Here is a 25,279-nt window from a genome sequence, read left to right on the forward strand (position 1 = left end):
CAACATCACTACGGATGGGGACATCCCAGAAGTTACGCTCTTTAAGCCTGTAGGAGTGGATCCATTTAACCCATAGAGAATCCTTGATGGTAAGGATTCTCCAAGWATGAGAGGCCATGAGGGCACAGTTCCAGGTGGACAGGCTCTTAATTCCAAGACCGCCTTGAGTTTTCGGGAGGCAGACGGTCTTCCAGGAGACCTTCACTTTCCCTCTTTTGAGCTCACCGTGGCACCACAAGAAACCCCGCATAAGCTGCTCAATCTCCTTAGATATGGACATAGGAAGCATAAAGATCGAGGCCCAGTAAATTTGCATGGAGGACAAGACCGAGAGAATGAGCTGCAGTCTACCGGCAAACGAGAGGGATTTGTTTTTCCAATCAAGGAGTTTGGACTTCACTTTGTCCACAAGACCCTTGCAATCCTGATGAAAGAGACGAGTCGTGATGAGGGGGACACCCAGGTAACGGACCGGGAGAGAGCCCTCTGGGAACCGGATGATCGACTGAATAGCACTCTTAGTGATCGGGCCAACATTGCAATAGAAAACCTCGCTCTTGGCCGGATTGGGGAGAAGGCCAGACACACCAGAGAACTCGTCAAAGGAATCCTTTATGACACGGACAGAGTCACTATCACCATGGCAGAATATGAGGAGWTCATCAGCAAAACACAGGTGGGTGATCTTTAGCTCCTCACAGTTCCGGTGATAGGAAAAAATGCCAGTCTCATTAATTTTTCTTTTGGTCATTAGGTTGAGAACCTCCATAACCAGGGTAAAAAGATAGGGGGAAAGAGGGTCACCCTGCCTCAAGCCATGGCCTCCCTTGAAATAGCCATGGAGGTTTCCATTAATACTGACCGAGTACGATGCAGTGGAAACACATGTCATAATCCAGTTTATCATGGGAAGGGGGAAGCCATAACCGAAGAGAGCGGTACGGAGGAAATGCCAATCGACAGTATCATAAGCCTTTTGGATGTCAACCTTGATGGCACAACGGGGAGGGCCCGGATGCTTATGATAGCCACGCATGAGCTCCTGGACGAGAAGGACATTGTCCGTGATGAGCCGACCCGGGATGAACGCAGACCGGTTAACATCAACCAGGGAGGAAAGATGATCTTTGATCCGATCCGCGATAAGCTTGCTAATGATTTTATACACGACATTACAACAAGCAATGGGGCGGAAGTCGGTGACCCGAGACGGGGCAGCAGACTTAGGAATGAGAGCAAGAATAGTGCTATTTATAGACTTAAGGAGCTTACCAGACGTGAAGAACTCACGAACGGCAGAGCACAGGTCCATGCCAACGATATCCCAAGCAGCCTTGAAAAACTTAGCAGTGAACCCATCAGGACCGGGCGCCTTGTCATCACCAATCTGGAAGAGGGCCTGCTTTATCTCGGAGTCGGAAATGGGCACGAGCATCGAGGCAGCCTGATTGGCATTCAGCTTATTAGAAAAAAGAAAAGCGGGATCACGGATGGGGAGAGAAAGATGAGGGGTCCCAAGGAAATTCTAGAAGTGGGAGACAAAAAGATCAGGAACCTCAACATTAGGGATCCAGATACCATCAGCATTTTGGATGGTGTCAATATTATTCCGGCTGATACGGCTCTTGACAGATTTATGGAAGAAAGCAGAGTTTTTATCTCCCTCACGGAGCCATTGGATTTTGGCTTTTTGCTTCAGGAACCTTTCCTCATCAAGGCAGGCACTATTATAGGCAGATAAATACCCACAGTGCTCCTCTCGGAGGTCCACGTTTTCAGGGTCCCTATCAAGGGCAATCTGGACCCTGTCGAGCTCAAGCCGGATTCTAGAGACATTGGAGAACAGGTTACCCTGATCTTTGAGGAACTTACGGATAGGGCCTTTGAGATTTTTAAGGTTTAGGAAAACCTTATACATCTCATAACCAGACAGGTCAGGACTCCAGCTCGAGGCAACGACAGAGTTGAAAGCCTCTTTATGAGCAAGAAAATTAGGGAACTTGAAAGGTTTAGGCTTCCAAGGGGACCGGGAGGGAAGGGTAAGGACCGCAGGGCAATGGTCCGAAGACCGGTAAGGAAGAAAGATGACAGAAGCCGAAGRGAAATGAGCAAGGGACAGGGARTTCCCTAAGACACGATCGATCTTCTTGAGGAGACCTCCCGTGCCATTRGGGTTCTTAGACCAGGTAAAGAAGAGGCCTTTGAAGTTGATATCCTCAACCTCAAGGTTACGGACACACTCGCGGAAATCATCCATACCACGAGGGGGGCCCGAAAAGCCAGAAGAGCTGTCCTTCGGGTCAAGGGCAGCATTGAAATCTCCCATGATGAACCATGGGGCGTCCTTGACGACATGCTTATGACCCTTCAGAGAAGTCCATAACTGACGACGGGCGATATGGTAATTGTCCGCATACACAAAAGACAAGAAGAGAGACTTAGAGGAATCCCAGATCTTAGCCTGAAAGTGCATCACCTGGTCGGTGGCATTTAAGAGCATCATGTCAACATGGTCAGGATTCCAAGCAACAATGATACGAGTTCCTCTAGAACAAAGAGTGCCATTAGAGGTCCAAGACCAAGATCCAAAGACTTTCTCACAGATAGGAGGAAGATTAGAGACAAGGGCGCGAGACTCAAGAGCCGCACAGATATGAAGATTAGAATCACGAATGAGATCTCTTAAAGCTCTCTGGTGGGAGAGATTACAGAGACCCCGGGTATTCCACGAGGCAAGACTCGTCATTGGGAAACTGGGGAGGGGGTGGAGTCCATCTGCTCGGGCTCCTGAGAAGTCATCGGATCAGCCTGGGGAGGGGGGATATCATTGGTAAGGAATCGGGCGGTGTCACCATCGTCCGACTCAACCTCAATCAGCTCATCCTCATCAAGGAGGTCATCCTGATCATGGAGATCGTCCTCGAACACAAGAGGAGCAGAGGAGGGGGGAAGAGAAGAGGAGGAGGACCCAGGATCTMTAGGGAGAGACKGGTCAGACAGGACAGAAAAACGGTTGGAAGAAAGGACGGGTGCCATGGAAACTTTACACCAACAGATCTGGGAATAACCGTGGCCGTGGACGTGATTCTAGATACGGACGAGGAAACTACAACAACAAAAGTCAAGGATAAGGTAACCGTAATCAATTTAGTTGGGCTTCTAATCAGAACACTGTTTTTGGCACATGCAACAGGTGTGGGATTGGCATATCTCGTCTCATTGCCCCAATCGCGACCCTGCTCCTATGAGGACGAGACAACCACCTTCTGCCAACTTTACAGATTACCGATCACAAGCTTGGCTTCCGAATACTGGCTCTAGCCATCATGTTGTATCGGACCTATCTAGCTTTGATAACTCTGAGGCCTACTACGGTGAGGACAACCTTCACGTTGGCAATGGTAAGGTTTACCCATTCTACACATTGGTTCCTCACAACTTCATTCACCAAACAAAACCTTTTCCCTTAAAGACATACTACACATACCTGACATAAAACAAAACTTACTTTCTGTTCAAAAATTATGTTTTGATAACCATGTGTACTTTGAATTTCACTCTACTTTCTTTGTTGTGAATGACAAGTTCACACACACACTATCCTCCTCATGGGTCCAAGTCAACATGTTCAGAAAATGTCGTATTCTACAGCACGTGCCTCTTCCACCACATGGCACCAAAGACTTGGACATCCACATCCACAGCTACTGAAGTCCATGTTGTCTAAATATTATTTACCTTTACAAAATAAGTGTACTAGTACTTGTGATTTATGTTTTGTTGGCAAATCGTCTAAACTTCATTTGTTACCATCTACTTCTAAAAGTTCGCACATTTTGGATTTAGTTTTCTGTGATGTATGGGGCCCCGCTCATGTTCCTTCTTTTGATGGTCACAATTATTTTCTGCTGTGTGTTGATAATTACTCCATATTTATGTGGATTTCTCCATTAAAACTAAAATCTGATGTTTATGCCACTTTTAAACGATTCCTTGCGACGGTTGAAAGGCATTTTCAAACCAAACTGTAATCTGTCCAAATCAACTGGGGAGGCGAGTTTCAGAATCTCCCAATTCTTCTCTCCTCTCGGCGTCACCCATCGCCTCTCATGTCCACATACAAGCGAACAAAATGGATTTGATGAACGACGACATCGACATGTTGTTGAAACCGGTCTTACTTTACTTGCTCAATCCAATGTTCCACAACGGTTTTGGCATTTTGCTTTTGACAGCGCAGCTATCTTATTAATCGAATGCTATCCAGAACCAACTCAAACACCTCACCCTTTGAACATGTGTTCAAGCACAAACCCGAATTTTCCTTTCTTCGGGTTTTTTGGATGTCAATGCTACCCTTATCTTCGTCCATACAATAAACACAAAATGGACTTCCGCTCTACACCTTGTGTGTTCCTTGGTTACAGCACCGCTCATCATGGCTATGGTGTTACGACCCACAGTCTGATCGTCTTTACGTGGCCCGTCACGTTCAATTTAATAAACAATCCTTTCCTTTCCAAACATCTCCTACAACCACTCCTACTCCAACCACTCCAAATCCTTACTTCTCCACCTATCCCAAATCTGACCTCTCACCAGAACCGGCACCCTCAACAGCACCTACTGTGCAATCTGTCCCACAAGAAACAACAACTACCACCACCCCTCCTAATGAGCACCCCACTACCCCTATCCCCCCCACCTCCTCTACCACAGAACAACCCACCCGTACTCGACCACCCAACCTACGCCCCAATTCCAAACAAACCAAACCTTACAATGCCTCCTCATACCATACCATCACCTTCCCTTGACACCGAACCGACCACCTTTACTATTGCTAACAGGTACCCTCAGTGGCGTATTGCCATGGCTGACGAGTATTCGGCGCTGATGTGGAATGGTACTTGGACATTAGTACTACGCTTTCCAAATTCCAACGGGTTCTGTATTTCGAGGCGCTAAAATGCTGTAACAGCTCCCGAGTGAATTGTTCCCAAGTGATCGAATCATAAATCTGACTGGCAATCGTGAACCAGTGTTGGGCGACGCGTTCCATGCTTAACTGCGCCAAATGAATTCAAAGATGAAGAGGCGCACCATGAATATCGAAATACAATTCCGCTTTCTTAATCCACCCTTGCGGATCAAAACCATGAAATTCCGGCAGCTTGATCTTTTTTGCGGCCCATGGAAATCCTTGTGGAGATCCCGATTGTGAGCCGATAATTGCAGTACTCCCACCCGACGCCATTGCGAATCCTCCTCCGTAGTAAAACCGGAATTGGAGATGCCCCTGCCCTGATTCATCGGAACATCACCCACCAACGATGTCGGAATGATGGGAGAGCCACTGGACACCATCGACGGTCCTCCAGTATCCGAGTTAGTCTGCTTACCTTGTTGTTTGACCCAAGACATGACAATTTTGCGAAATTCCTCCTCCTCCCCACGATCGCCCTCCCAAGCCTTAATTGCCGTTTTGATTTCCAAAACATCCGACTAAAGTTGCTGTAGTTGCTCCTCATGTTGATCGAGACGGGTTTGTTGAGCTCTGGTTTCCATGGACACACACCAGGCGAAGCAGGTCAGACCAGTGATGAAGAACAATTCACAGATTAACAAAAATGGTAAGAAGACAGAACAATTCACAGATTAATAAAAATGGTAAGAAGACTAAACAATTCACAGATTAATAAAAATGGTAAGAAGACAAAATAGGAATGGAGTAAGTCGGCCAATTTGATTGAATGCAAAAGCTGATAACAAACAGGGAATCCAGGGAAAACTCCTCTCTCTCAAAGCCTAAGCAAAGAGCCAATTACAATTTAGGAAAAAAATAACATAATGCCTTCTCTTTCCAGCCTCATCCTTATTTAAGCACCACGCCTCTAACTAACATTCTTAGCCACTTTCCTTTTCTACCCTTTTGGATCTTCTAGAATATACCTTTAAAATATTTGGTTTATGTGAGCTTTGGTCCATAACAATTGGATCCGTAACATAATCCATGTCTAGTTTATGGGCGGCTGTTAAACGGTGTAACCTAGACTTGGTGGGTTAAGGTAGTTAGTTATTTAACTAACATCGCGGTTGATAACTGCTATGTAACTGTCAATCTAAGTACTATATATATAAGTATGTGTCGTCTATGTATGTTAGGTGGGAACATAATTTATGCAATAAGAAATCTGATATCAGTTTATTGTTTGTTCTTGTTCCATATTTGGGTTGTGATCTTATTCAAAAAAAGAAGGGTGGACTTTGTAACCCTTCCCCGACCTATGGCTCTGAAACCTGGCTGACCAATCTTGGACACTGCACCTACCCTTCGAATCAATCTCTAAGGGGCCAATTGGTTGGTTTTTCAGAGGTTGTTTGTTTACCTCTTAATAGTTCCATTAAGAGGCAACCTCTGAATCGTTAAGAGGTGAATCTTGTTTGGCAAAATAAAAGTCTGCCTCTTAATGGTTCTAAAACCCTTTGAATGGTTTTGTATCCTGGATCTCCCTTAACCATTAAGAGCCCTAATTTCATTGTACACAATTACCAAACAATTATATTTCATATTGCACTATATCATGAGGGCCTCTTAATCATTCTGACCACTTAATCATTCTGCACCAAACCATTCAGCAATTGTCAAACAACCTAAGTCCTGTATGGATAAAGTTGTCTGTGTGGATTAATCAGTCTGTATAGATTGAGAAGGTTTTTGTTTGGGAGTGGCTTTTTGTAGATGGAAGGAGCGTCTTTTTTAATTGGGAGGGATAGGTCTGGAAAAGACTTGGCTTTCTACATAAAGCTCTCCCCTAAAGGCTTACTGAATAAGCCACTCTCTATACATTAAGCCACTACCAAACAATCACGTATAGTTGATCGAATAAATTGTGAAGTCCCATTAAGCTGCTAACAAACGGACCCTAACACTCCCCCAAGTCCCAACCTCCATCTACCTCCCATTCCCTTCCCCTGGCCCCAAAATTGAAGATTCCTTTCACATAATCTGCCATCCAAGTCATACGTCTCCAAAAACTCCTATCCGAGGTCATGCATTCTGAAATGTTTGAAGATGCCAGGTCTAGGCTCCTCATCCCGCGTCCTCATATGTTTGGCCCTCATCCTCCTAACACCTTTGACCCTGAAACTCTCCACCATCCTCACCAGCCTCGACATCTGTCTCCTACAAACGTGCCCAAACTAAGCTTCACATTATTAATGCCTAGAGTGTAACTATTTCATCACTCTCTTCACATACTGTTGGTCAAAAGCACGGAGTAATGGTATATAGAACGAGTAGAAAAAATACTTCATCAAATTCATTAATTCCGTGTTCTTTATGCCACTGCATAGCCATTAATGATCTTAAGAAAGAGTTAAATGATACTGTGTGCAATAACATTGGTCAGTACCTTTGCTGCCTTAATTTCCGTTTCTTGAATTTGGATGTCAAACGATAGTGGGCGCATCATGCACAGGAAGAGTACTTCTGATTTCCCAAAGAATACATCATGCTCTTGACTGCCAATTGGATCAATTTGTAAGCATAAAGATAGTATATAAAATACAAGCTACAGTGCAAGTGTTGCTACCAAACTTATGGAAAGTGATTTATGACAAGGAAGAGGGAAAGAGTGGTATGAGGTTGCCTTGGGGGACATGATCTTAAAGATCACTTCTTTAATGAGTTCCGTACGCAGGGCATGCAGAAACATTTTGTCCCACTTTTGGTGTGACAATAAACTGAGGACAGGGACTGAATGGGGAAAAAATGCAAATAAATTGGTGAAACAAAAATCAGGGAGACGGGACAAGATTGGTAAATTATTAAACTACCCATATCAAATTAAAAACCCTGAAAGGCTGCAACCGTCCAGAAGCGAATGACTGGAAAATTTATATTTAATCAATTATCATTACTGTGAAGTACCTATCACAGATGCTTTAATGAAACATACTCTTATCTTTGGAAACACTAATCTACATGGAGTCCTATGGATAAAAATTTGTTGTCCCAATACACATCTCATTCCTGTCCAACCAATGAAATTAAGACACATCAGATTTTTATATATTTTAGATTTATTTTATTCAAGTTCCCATTCTCTCTTGATAATATGTATTCATGTGATTGGTGGTGGACAGGAACGGGATGCAAGAATTTGGGACAGGAGATTTTTATCCGGGTTGTATAGTGGGTGAAACATGCATGCGAGTTACTGTTTTTATTTTTCACTTTCTTAGCAGTAACAATGCTATTCAGAAGATAAGGCTCAAAAAATTGATTGCGTATACCTGAATGCCCGCACTTCAACAAACTCTGTATCTATCTGTGACAGGTTAAATCATCAGCCTTATGAAAAAATCGAAATTTTCATGTTTATTTGGCATCTAGAGGCAATACCCAGAAGTGAGATACTATTGAAATGCATAGCAGAGGCTTGAAACTTACTCCTGTCTCTTCTTTTACTTCTCTAACCACCCCTACATGAATATCCTCACCCTGTAGAAGAAACTATCATCAGATCATTGGAGAAAAGCTATGCACCTGGTTTTGGAAAATTAAGGAACTTCCTTTGAAACACACACCTGTTTAAGAATTCCTGTAGAGATCTTCCAAACTTCCGTTTTTCCCCCAAGCTTCTCCTGGACAACGAGGATCTAATACACAAAACAGCAAATGAAGTCTCAGAGAGAAAAACCATCTAGCCAACTGATCTAAAAAATTTATATACGTAATTTTTGAGTTGAACTGGGATTTTTATGGTTGCATGCTGAGTTCTACAAACAAGAATCTGAGGGCTGTGCTGAGCCATTAGATTTACTACAAAATAGTATTTTGAAAAGTGGGAAGAAGAGGTTTAGGTGTTCCTTTTATCCCACTCAGGACTCTCATAACTGACCAACTAGTTTGAGCTCTGCATCCACAACCCCTTGGGTAACTCCCCGTAGCCCAAAGCAGGAGGTTGGCCCAATAACATACAAATCAACTTAAAATCATGGTGGAAGTTATTGGTAACCCACAACTTTGAGATCATAAGGACCTAACAAATCTGATTTTATATCCATGTGGGATGGGTTGTTACAGTTTAGATGAAATACAGTGAATTACGAAAACTGGTTCCTAGAGTAGTACTAACCTGCAATTTTGGATCCCTTCAAAACATTTTGCAACCAGTAGTCCTTAATGAGACAATGCCCCCCAGTCAACTGACCAAGCCTCTTTATCTAACAGCTATTAAAGTCTACATTAGTTAAAAGAGGGCATTTAGTCAAAACACTCAAGAAAGGAGAGAAACTCCAATCTCTTCTCTTTCTTCCTCTCACTCTCTCTATTTTTCTCCTTCCCTATTTCTCTTCTACTCTCCTTCCTCCCTTTCTCTTTCCTCCATTTAAAATTGGCTCCAAAAAAAACATAAAGTTTCATCATTTTTTGGCTTTATAGCACACCCACAAACAGATTAACACAATACATACATATATATACCCCCACACACATATACAATGTTAATCCGTAACTTTCTCGTGGATCTCAAGATTTCATGACATATGTGTTGTTAGTATATATGGGTGATGTGAAGTAGAGAAAATGGAAAAGTTGATCTATTCTTATTCTTTTGGGATGAAGTACAAGTATATGTATCTATAGTACTCTTAACATTAAGTCAGTGTTACGGAGAGCTATGAGGATAACAGGGCTATTGTTTTGGTCGGATTTTGATTAAAGTTTAAGATCTGATATGAGTCCCCATGATCAAATAATATAATCAACAATAATTATAAATGGAGACGAATAAAATGTATATGCGAAAAATAGATGACAAGCATCAGTTGTTGACACAGAAAACCTGAGAACGTAAAAAACTGCAGGCGACCGGGATTACCGCTCCACTGAGCTCAATAGAAATGTAGCCGACGACGGCAGTTACAGGAATATAATTGTCAACTAATTAATGATACAGAATAATAGTCAAGAGATGAAAAAAAATATGGCAGCTGGTTGGAATGCTTTTTCGTAAGAAGAGCGGTCCTAGGTGTTCTTTTCGTGTGTTTCAACAGTAGATGTCCCTTAGCTTTTATCCTTGCTTCGCCTTGCTCCTTGGAGGGTTAGCCGGGCCTCTGTTGGAGATGAATCATTCTTCATCTCCATTGGAACAGAAACACAGCAAAGAACACTCTGTGTAAACTGAAAAATTCTATTGATTGTCTCTGAAAACAGAGTATACACGATATACATATATACAAGCAGAATCGGTGCCAAGCAAATAAACATGACTCTTGTAACCGATGCATAATAACTGACTCATAACTGCTATTTAATGGACTTCTATTTGACACAACTTGATGGCCTGCGGCCCAAGTTACTAACCCAACTAAAAACCTTAAAATGCACAGATTAATTTATATGATTTGTCATTAATTTCTAACATTCCCCCTTAATGACAAAACAGGTAAATTCCTTAATCACCATTCTTCAATCAATGATAACATAATCATTGAATTCATTCGATGCACTTGAGCTATCTTCTCCACTGTTGCCGTCTTTTGACGCTTCACCGGTAACATCCTCGATTGCTTCTTGATTATCAAACATGTTTGGAGGAATCATCTTGCCTCCTACTTGATCTTCATGGTTATTAGCCTTTTCACCAACACCGTGCACATCTTCAAGTGTGTAATCTCTTGGACACATTGGTCCATCCTTTGCGAACTCGTATTTTTCACAAATCTCCTTAAACTTCTTCTCATACCATCCCTTGTACACATCATCCATCTCAACACACATACTATCTTGTATCTTTTCAACAAGATCATCATCTTTAACAATCTTCAAGTCATTCTTAAGCAAAATATCACAATAATTTGTGATAAATTTGACTTCTTCCTTTTAGAGCGTTTCTCCATTTAACACATCTTTTATCTTCCGATTTTTAACATTTTCTGTGGTGCTTTCTTCATCAGAAAACATGTATTTGATCATACGTGTTGTTCCATCCAACTCTATTTCAAAACCTTGTTTGATTAATTGTTTCATGCTAAGCACATTTATACCAATTTCTGGTACGTATGCTACACATGGTATCACATGTTCGATTTCTGGTGTTTTTAACACAATTTCCCCAACATCATTCAATACTAGGAAGTTTGTGTTGTGTTCTTGTGTCTCCGGATCAAAACAGGCTTTGAATCTAAGAAACAGATCACGGTTTGGTGTCATGTGTTTCGAATAAAACTTAGAAACATACCAGATTTCATTCCAGTTGCTTCTGATAGAGTGTAAATCGTGGGTTTTCCCCTTCTCATTGATCTCATTATATAATAATACAAATTACATTTAGATACCTCTAACTATTCATAATTACATTAACGTATAACCTAGTCTAATACACCTCCTCAGTCTAAGGTGGAGGATCTYGTAAGCTTAGACTGGAGCGGAAATCCTCAAATAAAACCCGCGGTAGGCCTTTAGTAAATATGTCTGAAAAGTTATGCCGAGACGGAACATGCAGGACTCGAACATAGCCCCTGCGGACTAGCTCGCGAACAAAATGAATATCCACCTCGACGTGCTTGGTCCGTTGATGTTGAACAGGATTACCAGACATGTACATGGCGCTGACATTATCAGTATAGACAAGCGAGGCACGACGAATGGGGTAATGAAGGTCGAGTAGTAAATTACGAATCCAACACAACTCTGCCACCACATTAGCTACCCCCCGATATTCAGCCTCAGCACTTGAGCGCGAGACAACGGTTTGACGTTTGGACGACCAGGAGATCAGATTGTCACCAAAGAAAATGCAATATCCGGATGTGGAGCGTCTTGTATCTGGGCAACCTGCCCAATCGGCATCAGTATAAGCAATGAGGGTAGATAAGGAGGACGGCCGCATCATGATCCCAATGCCAAGTGTGCCTTTGACATATCGCAGAATCCGTTTAAGAGCATGAAAATGACCAGTCCTGGGAGCATGCATAAACATGCAGACCTGCTGTACYGCATAGGAAATATCCGGGCGTGTGAATGTGAGGTACTGGAGTGCGCCCGCAAGGCTGCGGTACGTAGTGGGATCATCAATCAGATCGCCAGAACTGGCGCTAAGTTTCCCKGTTGTGTCAACAGGWGWTAMTACCGGATTGCAATCYTCCATTTTGGCCCGTTCGAGGATTTCTTGAGCATACCGTCCCTGTGATAAAAATAGACCATCAGGGGACCGCTGGACCGAGATGCCAAGAAAGTAAGATAAAGGGCCCAAGTCTTTCATGGCAAATTCGGTAGACAAGTGAGTCATGAAGAAGGCTTTCAGTGCTGGAGACGAGGTGACCAAGATGATGTCATCCACATATAGAAGAATGTAGGCAACATTTTGTCCCTGATGAAAAATGAACAGTGAATTATCACTGGAGCTAAGTCGAAATCCCAAGGTACCAACATAATCCGTGAACCGTTGGTACCATGCCCGGGGTGCCTGCTTGAGACCGTATAGAGACTTCTTTAACCGACATACATGATGTGGAAAATTAGCATTCCTGAATCCTGGTGGCTGATGCATGTAAACCGTCTCATGAAGTGTACCATGTAGAAAGGCATTCTTTACATCAAGTTGAGAGATATCCCAATGATGATGCAAAGCAATAGTCAGAACGGTCCGTATGGTTGCGGGTTTAACCACAGGACTGAATGTGTCAGAACAATCAACGCCTACCTGTTGAGTGCGGCCATCCCCAACCAACCGAGCTTTATACCTTTCCAACGACCCATCKGATTGCAGTTTATGTTTGAAGATCCACATACACCGAATAACATTCATATTGGGGTCCCGCGGTACAAGCTCCCACGTCTTATTATCAATAAGAGCAGAGAACTCCTCTTGCATGGCATGGTGCCAATTCGGACTGGCTAAGGCAGCTGGTAGGTTTTTGGGAAGGGGTGTGATGGTGGTAGAGGTTTGAAGGGAAAAAGGTACCCGTGGCTTGGAGTGGCCTGTCATGCTACGGGTTTGCATGGTGCGGGCCGGTGGTGGCGAGGGATTTGGTGATGTAGGTGCAGTACCGGGAGCCGTAGGTTCTGGTACGGTGTCGGTTGTGGGATGGACCGAGTGAGGCTCGGTAGTGGATGTGGATGTCGGCTGGTTGGCATTAGTGTGTTTGGGTCGGTGCCGTGAGTAAGTGTGGCCGAACCGGGCTGGGGTTTGGGTAGTGGAGTTTGGGTGCTGAGGTTCGGAAGTAGGAGAAGGGGAGGGATTTAGATGGTAGTAAATCGTGGGTTTTCCCCTTCTCATTGATCTCATTATATAATAATACAAATTACATTTAGATACCTCTAACTATTCATAATTACATTAACGTATAACCTAGTCTAATAGCTTCCATCGGTTCCCTGTACCAAATAATCACCATAACACTGCACTTCTTTGCTGTACCTTTCCACATATCGGTCCCCTTTATTGATTTTTCTCACTTTTCCCTCCTTAGATTTCTCTCCATCTTCTAATTTCTCATTGTCAGACTTCATTTTGGATGAAGAACCACTATACACTTTACCCTTGATTTCATTTTTAACTAGATCACCCCCATTCTTGTTCTTCTCGGGGGCCACACTTGGAGCCTTTGTCTTTGAGACTGATTCATTGCTTTCTAMTTTGACTTCACTTTCCTTGTTGCCTAATGTTAAATTTTGCTCCCCAGTAGTTATTCCTGCTTCCTCTGCCACGTTATCCTTATTGTTGGCAACCTTGGCGACAACCTTTCTCTTAGTAACCCTTTTGATTATTTTCTTCTTGATGGTTGTCTTCCCACTTGCAATGCCTGTATCTGCATTCTTTGACTTATTTTCAGAGTTCTCTTGCTCTTTAACTGGTATCACCTCAGATTGTGTGCCTTCATCTTCTTTCTTCACGGCTTTTACCACAGGAACCTTTTTGGTAACTTTCTTCCTGATACGCATTGAATCAATTTTATGATTCAATCTCTTCTTCCCTTGATCGAGCCTAATGCTCTGATACCACTTTGTTGGAGATGAATCATTCTTCATCTCCATTGGAACATAATCACAGCAAAGAACACTTTATGTAAACTGAAAAATTCTATTGATTGTCTCTGAAAACAGAGTATACACGATATACATATATATAAGCAGAACCGGTGCCAAGCAAATAGACATGACTCTTGTAATCGATGCATAATAACTGACTCATAACTGCTATTTAATGGACTTCTATTTGACACAACTTGATGGCCTGCGGCCCAAGTTACTGACCCAACTAAAAACCTTAAAATGCACAGATTAATTTATCTGATTTGTCATTAATTTCTAACAGTATCCCCTCCTCACATGGAGGTGGACCTGGTCATCCCCCTCCTAACGGTCCTCGGAGCCCATTCCTTTGTGCAGACAGTTCGTGCCCCAACAACTATGATATAGCAGCATTTGGCAAGCAGGCTATTAATGCTCCAACATCCCCCCACAAGTTGAATGTCATTGTGGACAAGTAGCTTGGATAGTAAGAACATAAAACAAAGAGTAGATAACCCCTTTGTAAAATATCAGCACTTTGTATAGTAAGAACATAGTGAACTCTTAATGCAATGGAGAGAACCATATTCTGTATGAAATGTGAGTCAACCTTAAATATGTTTGGTGCATTTACATCGGATTAGCAGACAAGTATGTGGCACTGGTGTTATCACACCAAATTGTGGGAGGATGATTGGTGGATAACCGAATTTCTCTCTGTCAAACATCGATCCGTTGCTTCTTCTTGATATGTGTGACTATGACTGTGAACAGACTACTTCCCAAATTCACTAAAATACCCCTTTATCCTCTTATAGAATACAACATAATAATGGGCTTGGGCCTGTAAGTGTGCATGAAACTGAACAATAACCTGTGACTGTGACTGTGACTGTGACTATGACTGGACAGTAGAGGTTCTTAGAGCATCTCCAATGGAGGTTCTTTTAAGAAACTACTTTTTGTACTTCTTCTAGCCACATCACTTTCAACTCATCAAATTAAGAACTACTTAAAAATCCACAATGGTAGTTCTTATAAGAACCTCTTTTGTGGGTCACATATACTTTTTCCAACATTAATAATTATTATATCTTTATAATAAATATCAAATATTTAACTTAAGAAACTAAGGCTCTTGTACAAAGAACTCCAAGAATGTGAGGTTCTTATAAGAACTCTCTTCAATGATAATTCTTACACTACACTTTTTGCTTATAAGAACCACCCATTGGAGGTGCTCTTATAAAAAGCTGCACAAGAACCTCTACTGTGGATGTTCTAAGAGTCTCATAGGAGTAATATGGAAGTATGATAGGATTTAGTGGACAGCGGTCAACATCAGCGGATGCAATGAAACCAACCTCCAGTGAATAGAGAAAGCTAGGGAGCTACAGAAGTTAGATGCCTTCCAACAGCCATGATCAGGGAAAAATCCCAATACATTCAAAATGATGGATCAGCATGGAAAATTTAGCTTCAAAATGCCGATAAGTGATCATATAAAGCAACAGAAAAGCAAAACAAACAAAAGAAAAACAAAAAATGGAGATATGGGAAGTAGTCCATACAATATACCACTAGACACAATAATTTCAGATACCGTAGACTGTAATAATGATGGTCACCGCAACATACCTCTTGTTTATCATTTAAGACAATAGCACCAACACGAGCTATATGTGTAGCATTTCCTGGGAGAGTACTTGTGGTTTCGGGAAGCCAGTCGGCGAGCATCAGGAACTTGGGTTCAGCATGGTGGTACCAAAAGCCCTCCTTTCATTTCAGGAAGAGAAAAAACTGTAAACTTCATGATAATCAACAATTTAACAAAACGAAACCATATTCAGACCATGTTTGACCTAACATGGTATATTACCAGTTTGTACCCATAAATTTACCTAGCAGTAAGCAGAGTATGAGATAGATACCTTAATTGCAGTTTCAACAAGATTTACCAGATTAATTGGCAGTTTAATCCAAACACCCTTCTTGCCCTGTCAAAAATAAAAACACAAAGACAGAAGTCAATAATCTCTAAAATATACAATACAGTGGAATTTCATGTATCATATACAAAGTGTCTCAGTAGCTAGTGCCACTATGAATAAATTTATAAGAATTATGCAATATAGACAGGCAGACTTCTGTATCAGCGATAACTTTAACTCAGCATTGGATTTTAATCATGTAAATGATTTAGGCGACTAGTAAAAACAACTATAGAAGTATTGGACATAAAAAAATAGTATCATTTGAAGCAATGACTTTGCACTAATTGCTTGGGGCAATACCAACTTTGGACGTATAATAGTTGTTATGCTAGTTGTGGCCTACAACCCTGGATATGTTTTATTTTAAAAAAATGTGTGTGTTCTATGGAAGCACCCCCAGGGGGAGGGGGTGGTCTTCACATAAACAGCTTCTCTACTCCTTTGGATGTTTGGTACATCCTACCCAGAGACGCTACCTCCAGTTGAGATATATTGGGCACGTTTGGTTTGGTTCTTTGAAGTTTTATTGTTGATAATCCGCTTTAAACATGTCGAGAATCCATTGAAAATTTTATGCAGCTCCAATTTGAATAAAAGTTTCTATCCACAAGGAGTTCAAAAGTAAATAAGAATATAGAGGGAAAAAATTCACTGAAGAAAATATATAGATTAAAACCTGTAATTTCCACTGCAATTTTGAAGTTTTAAGCAGCGCATGAAAGACATCAGGGTCCATATTCTCCTTCATCTCTACCACAACACCTCCATACAGATCTTCCTTTGCAGGTAGTTGCATTTCCATCGCATAGTGATGTGAAAATTTCCAATTCAATCCAGGGACTAATGAACAACAAGGTAAACATATAATCCACCAACTCCAACAACATACGAAGATAAGTAACCATAAGTGAATATCTGAATTTGAATGCCAAACAACTAAAAATATGAATGCTCGCTCAACGAATTAACTTGTTTGTAAGTAACAACTTCAACCAAGTCAATATTCTTCCATGAACTATGAAGTGCAACCTTTGAGGTATGTAGACCAGATATACCCCTTGGTTTACGAATTAGTTTCAAAAAATCTAGCATTGTACAGAGAAATGTAACAGCAGTCAACAAATCCCCCAACCCCACAAACCCAAACCCTCCATTCATGAATGCAAGAAATAAAAAGTTATTGGTCACTTAGGGAAAAGAATACCAAATAATTGTGTATTTTTCTCTTGCATGCACTACAAACCTATTTTAATAAGCTATGCACCAAAAATTTGTTGACGACATTCTACTCTCTCATATAAAAATTGGACTTTGTACATGCACCCACAATTGCCATTTACAAGAACAAGGGTACACGATTCCTACACTCGTGCAGAGAAAGATATTTAAAATTCCAACCATGTTCCTTTTTTTAAGTATATAATATTTATATTCAGCAAATGAAAACTCACACACACGCACGCCCCCCTCACCTTTGGTGAGGTTGGAACCCTTAACCTCTAGAAAGTTCGGGTTAGCAATACCTTTGGTTTCAACCATGTATTCCCAAGTCCGTACACTGACTGAGAAAAATATTTCAAGACTTCAACCATCCAGGCATTCATAGACAGATTCTAAAGGCTGGCCTTGGAATGAATCTTGTCATTCTCACCAATTAATGGAAGGTCTATGAACTAAAATCATGAAATATATCATTTATTGTATCCACATGCTTTTTTTTAAAGGCATGTCCACATGCTATTGATTGAACTAATAATGACTCTTTCTGAAAAGCAACAAACATAATTTACTAGTAAAATCCTATAAGGTATGAAAGTAAACTCTTCTTTATTTTGGTCATTTACCAATATTTCATTCCAATTCCAAAGCTACATTCTAAGAACCAAACAAACAGATTTCAATTCCTTAACAGATTACATTCTAATGTTTGCCAACCAAACAGGTGGTCAAACCTTACAACATTTCATTCCAATTCCTTCAAAGCTGAAATCCTTTAACGATTTCCATTCCATCCAAAAATATGCTGCGAACCAAACACCACCTTAGGGAAAATATAAACGATAGTAGACTATCTATTGCAAGGAAATAAAACTAATAAACTGAATACATAGCTGCAGCAGCAGGAGAATGTTAAATATTAAGCTAGAATCTGGTTTCATAAAGTGGTTAATATCGCTATATGGTCGTTTATTCTGTTACCGTTAATTTAGTTTATAGCCGTTAGGGGTTACATGACAGTTATTTAACTGTCATATGAAAGGGTGTCGCATCTGTTGGTCTGAACGGATGTGTCCTTTGGTTTAGTATATAGGTTTTGGTTTGTTTGCTGTTTGTAACATATGATGTTTCAACAATAATAACAGAATTATTAGTTTGTGTGATGCTTTGGTTCCAACATTGTGGTATCAGAGCTCGTGTTCTTCAATGGCTTCGACTTCAAATAGCATTATTCATCATCCTCTACCCAAATTAAATGGGAGAAATTACCATCACTAGAATATCCAGATGAAAGTATTGTTCGAGTCTCAAGAATTGTGGGACATCATCAATCAAGGTGTTGATGGACTTATAGAATTGAACGATTTCACCGAAGAACAGGAAGGGGAAATCAGAGAACTTAAAAAGAAAGACAAGAAGACACTATTCACGATCTACCAAGCTGTAGATGAAGCGATATTTGAGAGGATATCTACAACAGAAACAGCGAAAGAAGCATGGGATATGCTACATAGAACATACAAAGGAGAAGAAAAAGTCAAGACAGTAAGACTCCAAACTTTGAGATGCAAATTCCATGGTTTAAAGATGAAGGATTCAGAAACCATCGAGGATTTTTACAACAAAACTATCCTTGTTCTGAATCAACTTCGTCTCAATGGTGAAATAATAGAAGATAGAAGAGTTGTAGAAAAGATCTTAAGGAGTTTAACTCGAAAATTTGAATATGTGGTAGTAGCGATAGAGGAATCAAAGGATATCTCTATTATGTCACTTGAAAGATTGTTGGGAATCCTGCAGTCTCATGAACTCAGGATGAAACAGTTCGATAGCAATCCATATGAGCAGGCGTTTCAATTGCAATCACCAAGTAGTTCAACCCCTCAAGACAGAAACAGGTTTCAACCGAGAGAGTCAGAGACGGATTTCAAGGGTAAGGGCAGAGGCAAACCTTCTCCTATGCAGTGTTATCACTGCCAGAAACTTGGACACATAGTGAAATTTTGTAAGAAAAGGATCGCAGAAGAAAGGGAAAACAACTTTGTTAACATCGAAGATAATGAAGATACCATGTTTATGATTTTAAACACACTTGAATTACTAACTGAAGATACATGGTACATGGACAGCGGATGCAGTAACCATATGACAGGAAACAAGTTCAAAGAGATGTAGAATCTGAACAAAATGATCATCATTCTCCGACTCCTGAAACTCCCATCATGCCTCAAAACTCAAGTAGCACAGGAGTTTCTGAAAGCTCTCCTGAAAGTCCACCAGTAAGAGGATACAGAAGCTTAAGAGATGTCTATGATGATCCAAGAAGCTTAGACTTTAATGATACAGCAGACTTTGTGCTGTTCTCTAATGCAGATCCAGTGTCCTTCAAGGAAGCATATCAAGATGCTAGATGGAGGGAAGCAATGAACAAGGAGATGGACTCCATTATGAGAAACAACACATGGGAGTTAGTTACTCTTCCAAGTGGACATAAACCCATAGGGGTTAAATGGATTTTCAAGACTAAGTTAAATGAGAAAGGAGAGGTGGATAGGCACAGAGCAAGGTTGGTTGTTAAAGGATATAAGCAAAAGCATGGCATAGACTACCAAGAAGTGTTTGCTCCTGTTATAAGGCTTGAAACAGTTAGATTGGTTTTGGCATTAGCTGCTCAAAATAAATGGCAAGTACATCAAATGGATGTAAAATCTGCCTTCTTGAATGGTTTTCTGGAAGAAGATGTTTATATAGATCAGCCGGAAGGTTTCATAAAGAAAGGAGAGAAATACAAGGTCTGCCATTTAAAGAAAGCTTTATACAGTTTAAAACAGGCTCCAAGAGCCTGGTACAGCCGTATTGAAAGTTATTTTATGGCACATGGATTCAACAAATGATCCCAAGAACATACTCTTTTTACTCAGAAAATCAAAGGTATGATTCTTATGGTATGCATTTATGTGGATGACTTAGTGTTTACAGGGAATTCACAGCAGCTGATTGATGAATTCAAAGAAAGCATGAAACAAGAATTTGAAATGACCGACATGGGACTGTTACATTACTTTCTGGCAATTGAAGTAAAGCAAGATTTAGAGGGAATCAAGAGCATACCACAGCAGAGGTATGCTCAAACCTTATTAGAAAAGTTTAATATGAGTCAAACCAATCCTTCACTTACCCCAATGGAGTTTGGTCTCAAGTTGCACAAAGATGACAGGGAAGAATTTATTGATGCAAGCTTATATAKAAGTTTGGTTGGCAGTCTGAKGTACTTGACTRCCACCAGACYTGATATCGCATTTTCAGTGAGTATCATTAGCAGATTTATAGAAATGCCCAAAAAGAGCCATTGGGATGCAGGAAAAAGAATATTGAAGTACATTAAGGGGACTGTGAATCATGGAATTTCCTACTCAAGATCAGAAAATTTCAAGTTGGTCGGCTTTAGCGACAGTGATTACGGAGGCAGTATGGATGATGGAAGAAGCACTGCCGGTTCTATATTCCATCTAGGGACAGGGGCAGTGTCTTGGCAATCGAAGAAGCAAAGCGTTGTGGCTTTGTCCTCAACAGAAGCAGAATACATGTCTTTATCTGTTGCTGGATGCCAAGCTTTATGGCTTAGAGCCATTCTGAAGGAATTAGAACATTCACAGGAAGAACCTACAACCATTTTCTGTGATAATCGATCTGCCATAGCTCTCTCTAAGAATCCTGTATTTTATGGCAAGAGCAAGCATATCCGTATAAAGTTTCACTTTATACGAGAATTGGTCGCCAATGAAGAAGTAAGGATCGAATTCTGCGTCTCTAAAGACCAAGTTGCAGATTGTTTTATAAAAGCACTACAAGTGGGGCTGTTCACACACATGAAGAAAAGTTTGGGTGTTAAACCATTCTAGCTTAAGGGGGTGTGTTAAATATTAAGCTAGAATCTGGTTTCATAAAGTCGTTAATATCGCTATATGGTCGTTTATTCTGTTACCGTTAATTTAGTTTATAGCTGTTAGGGGTTACATGACAGTTATTTAACTGTCATATGAAAGGGTGTCGCATCTGTTGGTCTGAACGGATGTGTCCTTTGGTTTAGTATATAGGTTTCGGACTTTCGGTTTGTTTGCTGTTTGTAACATATGATGTTTCAACAATAATAACAGAATTATTAGTTTGTGTGATGCTTTGGTTCCAACAGAGAAGAGATTTCCAGAGGAGAGTAGAGATTTCAGAGAGGAGAGAGTGCCCAAATTCCCCATGCCCTCCACCACCCACGAGACCCCTTAAATATTTCATCCACAGAATCACAGACAATCCATGATCCATCCAAGTGTTAGTAGAATCAGGCAGCTTACTTCTCCACTGGCAGCAGTCTAATTCACCCAAACCATTTGCACCGACACGAGATTTGACTTACTCCCTCCCCAACCACAAACACACACACACACACAGAGATTAATTTAGGAATCAATAACCAGTACAAGCATCGATTTCATAGATGCTTCTCATTACTATCCAAATTCATGATCCAGAATATAAAAACACAGAAATTACAAGTGTGTACGCAATCAACGATGAAGTTAAAACAGTATAATAAAAGCATCTGGTACCTGTAAGACGATAAGAACACAGAAGTTGAAGCGAAAGCCTTGTAGATCCCAATGCAAGATCGGAGAATTAGCGTCACGAGATAACGGAACTAACCACCAGATATCGCTTTCATAACCATACAACGAATGAATACGAAGGCCCCAGCTTAGTGATGAAAGGCAGAAAACAACCAGCCTGTCAATCAGCCTCATCCATGTGGAATCTAGATTAATACAACTTTGACTTAATAAGCCGTCAAAATCACTAAAATAAGGCCAATTTAATCTCCATTAAAATAATCGTGTTTTAAACGTTATCAGCTTTAAAAGTCTTTGCAAGTGTTGTCCAAAAGGCAAAATATTCGGCTGAAACATGCCCCACCATCGGTGGAGAATGTATAAAGAAGTAAAGGGGTGTCTAAGAGTTGCTGGATGGTTTGGTGTAGAATGATTAAGTGGTCAGTATAATTAAGAGGTTTTCATAATATAATGTAAAATATAATTATTTACAATGAAATTAGGGCGCTGAATGGTTAAGGGAGGTTCAGGATACAAAATCATTCAGAAGGTTTTAAAACAATTAAAATACAGATTTTTTTTTGCCAAACAAGATTCACCTCTTAACGATTCAAATGCCATAAAGTTAGTATACACATACATATTTAGTTCACCCAAATCGTTATCATATCGATTTTTTTTACTTGATTCATTTAAAATCTCGTCCATTGAATTAGTCATCAACTCTTTACGACTTTGTCGATGACCACTAGAAGAAGAACTAGAACCCGCAAAACCACATGAGGAAGGTGTTTGTGGTTGGTTTCCTCCTCCGTAAAAATGTTTGTAATGATCAAATAAATCTTGAAAATTGCGATTAAATAAACGTTTTTGTTTCATTGAAAAAGAATTATCTGTAGCGGTATCCAAACTAAAAGCCACACATATTTGTGTAATTAAAACTTCAACACCAACAATATTTAAATACGGGTTTAACGCCGCAGCACAAAGAAAATCAAATGGGATGCCTATAAAATATTTTAATAATTTTTTTTTCATGCAAGACATCAACCTTCCCCAATCGTGATGGTCTTCGTATTGGGCAATTTTATTTGCCAAAATATAGATTTGGTTTAAAACTAAAAAACTTGTTGGATAATAAATTCTCAATAAAAATGTTGTCGCATTTTTAAAATCGCCTAAAATGTCGTACAATCCTTCAAGCACAGCCCAATCAAGAATTCCAATAGAGTTTTGTGGGTAATAGTGTCTATAAAAAACAAAAATATAATTTTTTTGTTTTAATAAATTTTCAATCATAAAATATATCGAGTTCCAACGAACGGGCATATCGTGGCTCGGTCCCAAAGCTCTAAAACCGACGTCATCGCAATACTTTCTATAGGGTGCATGCATTTTTTTTACCTTTTGTGAAAATTCGCCGCAACATAAGTCTAAACTTATCTATTACGGGTTTACAAGTATTTAAACCGTCTTGAACGGCTAAATTTATTATATGTGCACAACAACATGTATGAAAGAATTTACCGTGTAAAATAGGTGCCAAATGATACTTTAATTTTTCCAACACAAGAATTGTTATTACTAGCGTTATCAAATGAAATACTAATTATTTTAGCGGTTTTTTTAATAATCGAAAATTGACGTGCACCCGAATGTGGCGCACCAAACGGTTCAAACGTGATTACACATTTGAATAAATGTCATGTTGTAGGCTCAACCCAATGTGTCGTTATGCATATATACGAAACCGACAATCCGTATGGTGCGCTCCATACATCACACGTTAAAAAATATTGTTAGGCAAAGCGGAAAACATTTGTTGCATTCCGGATTGACACATTTTCCACTTTTTTATAGCATCACGTCTAAGGGTTTGACGACTTACCGGCTTGTATCGTGGTTGTAGCGTCTTTTGAATCATCTTCGTAACGTGAGGGTTGTCGAAATGTCCGAAAGGCAAACCGACTTGAATGACACATTGTGTTGTCATTTGTCGGTTCAAATCGGCATTGTAGGGCCATATTTGACCTTGGGTGTCAAGTATCGGTTGGCTTGAATCACCCCCCGACCTCAACCCCGGGCACGTTTTTTCGGTGTGCCTCCTTAACGTAAAATTTACTTCCGCCGTAAGGAGAGCTTGACACAATTTGCATTGTGCCTTTCGTTTTCTGGTCGTGAGAACCACCAAGTTGTAGTGATTCCAAATCTCGGACTTTCATCCGTGTTCGGCGAGAATTTGGGCAACTTGTTCGTTTGATGGTTGTTCACCGGCCATTTCGTAAGTAAAAGAGAGAAATAAACGAGAATTGTGAAGTGGAAACGATAAATTAATACGTAGCGAATTTACAAAATGGAGTGAAAAACCGAGAATTGAGAGCGTTTTTTGCGTTTTTGAAGATAGGATAAGTTGGTATGTTAACTAGGAAACTCCCATGCATATTTATACTAATTTGGTAGCAAAGAAGATAAAAAAAATGATCAAAGTTGCAGAGATGAAGGAGAATATGGACTCTGATGTCTTTCATGCGCTGCTTAAAACTTCAAAGTTGCAGTGGAAATTACAGGTTTTAATCTATATATTTTCTCCAATGAATTTCCCCCCCTCTATATTCTTATTTACATTTGAACTCCTCGTGGATAGAAACTTTAATTCAAACTGGAGCTGCATAAAATTTTCAATGGATTCTCGACATGTTTAAAGCGGATTATCAACAATAAAACTTCAAAGAACCATTAAAATTACGTTGTCTTAAAAAATACATTATAAAATTATTTAAAAATACATTTATTTATAAAATTATCTTAATTTTTGGGCCGGTCCGGTCCATAACTGGTCCCATAACGGTCCAGGTCCCATGAAACTACCAAAAACCCCAACCGGTCCCGGTTTTTGGTCCCATAACCGGTCCTTATCGGTCCCGGACCAGGCCGGGCCGATTTGGCAATCACTAAGGTCACTCAAATACACTTAAAAATGCATTTTAATATATTAGTGGGGGTTTACATGCAAAATAACCACCTATATATATATATATATATATATATATATATATATAGGGAAGGGTTCAAACGAGAACCCCTGTGATTTACGAGAATGCGAGAACAACCCAATAACCTCATATTGTGATAAAAATTAAAATTAAAAGATTTTTAAAATTAAAATTGAAATTTAAAAAGATTCAAAAATATTAAAAATAAAAGGGTAATGATGGAAATGATATCATAAAATCTTTTAACACGATTACACACGATCATGATTATCATTATCTAATAAACGGTTAATCATGTGATATGRKTGTGATAATCATGTGATTATCACACAATTATCACATTATCGCTTATATCAACACAATTTGGGTGTGATATAGGTGTGATAATCATGTGATATGGGTGTGATAATCATGTGATTATCACATTATCGCTTATATCAACACGATTTG

At 40.1% G+C, this 25,279-nt stretch overlaps 3 protein-coding genes across 3 annotated transcripts; 1 reads left to right on the forward strand and 2 right to left on the reverse strand.

Moving 5' to 3' along the window:
• Nucleotides 1-1,525: 1,525 nt before the first annotated feature.
• LOC112514189 lies at nucleotides 1,526-2,746 on the reverse strand. Its single transcript, XM_025120519.1, has one exon. The coding sequence runs from the start codon at nucleotides 2,744-2,746 to the stop codon at nucleotides 1,526-1,528; it is 1,221 nt and encodes a 406-aa protein (XP_024976287.1).
• Nucleotides 2,747-5,083: 2,337 nt separating this feature from the next.
• Nucleotides 5,084-21,996, reverse strand: LOC112514190 (nudix hydrolase 2-like). The gene is made up of 9 exons (XM_025120520.1): nucleotides 21,840-21,996; nucleotides 16,694-16,857; nucleotides 15,955-16,020; nucleotides 15,662-15,799; nucleotides 8,593-8,664; nucleotides 8,456-8,506; nucleotides 8,299-8,333; nucleotides 7,391-7,524; nucleotides 5,084-5,304 (listed from the first exon to the last, which is right to left on the reverse strand). Exons 2-9 carry the CDS (start codon nucleotides 16,817-16,819, stop codon nucleotides 5,084-5,086), a joined length of 843 nt encoding a protein of 280 aa, XP_024976288.1. The 5' UTR covers nucleotides 16,820-16,857; nucleotides 21,840-21,996.
• On the forward strand, nucleotides 18,523-19,410 carry LOC112514191. Its single transcript, XM_025120521.1, has one exon. It carries the CDS (start codon nucleotides 18,523-18,525, stop codon nucleotides 19,408-19,410), a length of 888 nt encoding a protein of 295 aa, XP_024976289.1.
• Nucleotides 21,997-25,279: the final 3,283 nt, after the last annotated feature.

Source organism: Cynara cardunculus (assembly GCF_001531365.2).
Source record: "Cynara cardunculus var. scolymus isolate 2C chromosome LG 6, CcrdV1, whole genome shotgun sequence".
In the NCBI taxonomy this organism is placed as follows: Eukaryota; Viridiplantae; Streptophyta; class Magnoliopsida; order Asterales; family Asteraceae; genus Cynara; species Cynara cardunculus.